This window comes from Vigna radiata, chromosome 5 (genome assembly GCF_000741045.1).
Source record: "Vigna radiata var. radiata cultivar VC1973A chromosome 5, Vradiata_ver6, whole genome shotgun sequence".
Taxonomy (NCBI): Eukaryota; Viridiplantae; Streptophyta; class Magnoliopsida; order Fabales; family Fabaceae; genus Vigna; species Vigna radiata.
Window position 1 is genome coordinate 30,980,354 of NC_028355.1, and position 2,332 is coordinate 30,982,685.

The window sequence follows — 2,332 nt, forward strand, 5'->3', positions numbered from 1 at the left end:
TTCATCCTCATCATTTGTATCCCATCTTCAAATAATTCTCTCATTTCCCTTTCTTCTATCTCCAAAGCTTTTCCCATTTGCCCAATTATGATCATGGCCAGATCTTTCATTTTCTGTGAGTATAGTTCTAGAGTGTCTCTGCACATCATAGACAAACAGGAGTACTCTAACATAAAACAAAATGCATACATTTAATACATACACAAAAAGTGTGAGAAAATATAAAAGTAGAACCTGAAAGGGAGATAGAGTTGTGGAAATAAGTGGGGCACTCTGGATTTGGTAGGAAGGGTGATCATATAGAACATATCATTCCAATCAAGATTTTGATCTTCACTCACAACAAATAATTGCCCAAAACCCTCCATAGTNTCTGAACTCTGCCAAAACTTTTTCTTNTCTGATATTGGAAGGTTGAAAAATTCCTTAATCTCCAACTTTATTTCATCCACCAAAGAAGAGCTCACGCCATGGTTTATAATCTAAAAACATATTAAAATTCAAATCCANTCCATTAACNGATTGAGATTATTCAGTNATACATTTCAAATAAATTGAAGAATAAAAAGAGAATATTGAACTAACCTGGAAGAATCCCCATTCTTTGCAAGCAAGGTGAAGCCTAATCAATTCCGAACTTCCAGATTCTTGAGAAAGCAATTTCTGGATGTCAATGACTGGAATCTGAAGGGTGGCATCAGATTGTTGAGAGATGAGCACTGTTTGTTGTTGATGTTGAGGCTGAAAGTATCTTTGTGGAACATTAGATACACTCTCTTTAGACAACTCTTGAACTGATTGTACCAAGAGTGAACTTCCTGATTCCTTCAACAACTTTTCCATACACTTTGCCTCAAACAAACAACACACTTCCACTCTCTGCTTCAACTATAAGCCCTGCCTTTTATGTTATCACTGCCTGAGATTTAGATCTATTCATGGCATTTCCAAATTAATTCAACCTTTACAAATAGAAAAATTTTCAGGCGGCTGAATTTGCTGTAATTTGATACCAATGGTACAAAAGCTTGCAGAAAATTTACGGTGATAGATGACTCTCACGTCAACTTGTCCTTATTTATAAATATCAGTGCTATAACATTAAATATTTAGTCTAGTACGTGTTCTAAGTATTAGAAAATGTACAAAATTACCAACCCGTAAATTCTTTGATAAGATAATTTTTAAAATTTTTAACAACTTTTTTTTTTCACAATATTTTATAATGCATACTTGATAGAATATTATTGGTCCATTTTAAATACTTTTTTAAAAGTAAACTAAAAAAAATCATCAAAATGATGACAAGTATTTTATTATAAAAAATTATTAGAAAAAATTAATTTTAAATTTATTTCAATATATTATATGATTAGTGGATAATATAAATTAGAAAAAAGACATATTGGTGGATTTGAGAAATTAATACTTTATATATTTCCAGTTTCCTTGTGATAATAAAAAATAAAGTAAATAAATTGTACTTCTGTTAACATTCTTACATTTTAATAATATTATTTTATTATAAATTTGTCGAAATTTTATAGTAATTATCTCAAGAACTAATATTATAGTGCACTATTAAAGTTACGTAGTACATAAAATTAAAATTTAAAAGTATAGTATTATTAATTTTGCATAAGTTATTCTGTAATTCAATATGACATTATTGAGTACGATGTTTATTGAATTTTGAAAGGTTTATCATATAGAAGTATTTTTTTTCTTTTTATCATATGAGTAATTAAAAGAACCCTAATTTATCACTGTTTTCTTATTTTAAAATAATTTCCTTTCATATTAGCTTGAACACAAATTAGATTTATTATTTTAACACAGTACATACTCTGCCTTCCTTTTTTTCAAATATAACATTTTTAAATTTAAATATAACATTAAAAATAACATTTTATATTACTTTAATAATCAGAGACATTTTCGTAATATTTAATTTCAATCAATTAAACTAATTTTTTAAATCTGTCACATCAATCAAATCCTACATACACTAATTCTCACAAATTTTACCCTTAAATCCACTCTCAATTACTCAAAAATCCACTAAAAAAAAAAAAATACCGTCAAATTCATTCAAATCATCTCTTCCAAATCATCTTCTTCAAATCCATCTAGAAGAACACACCCTTAACCTACCACCATAGTTTATGGAGAGAGTGTTAGCTGACACAGGTAAATAAGATTTCTGAAACAGATGCTTCTTATTTCACTTTGTAAAAATGAACTACAGCTATTTAAAGAAATATGCAGAAGCAAAAAATCCTACCCACTCCATGCGTGAAGCGTGGGTGGTTTCCTAAAATTAAGGAGCTAA

General features: G+C 28.6%; 1 protein-coding gene across 1 annotated transcript in view; it reads right to left on the minus strand.

Annotated features, from left to right (window-relative positions):
* The window catches only part of LOC111241591 (codeine O-demethylase-like), a 1,682-nt gene extending 645 nt beyond the window's left edge, over positions 1-1,037 (minus strand). Inside the window, exons 1-3 of the mRNA XM_022780263.1 lie at positions 586-1,037; positions 235-482; positions 3-138 (exon numbers count right to left, since the gene is read on the minus strand). Of these exons, the coding sequence (XP_022635984.1) occupies positions 3-138; positions 235-482; positions 586-843 (642 nt within the window). The 5' untranslated portion in view covers positions 844-1,037. The remainder of the gene's footprint in view (positions 1-2; positions 139-234; positions 483-585) is intronic.
* Between the last annotated feature and the right edge of the window lie 1,295 nt (positions 1,038-2,332).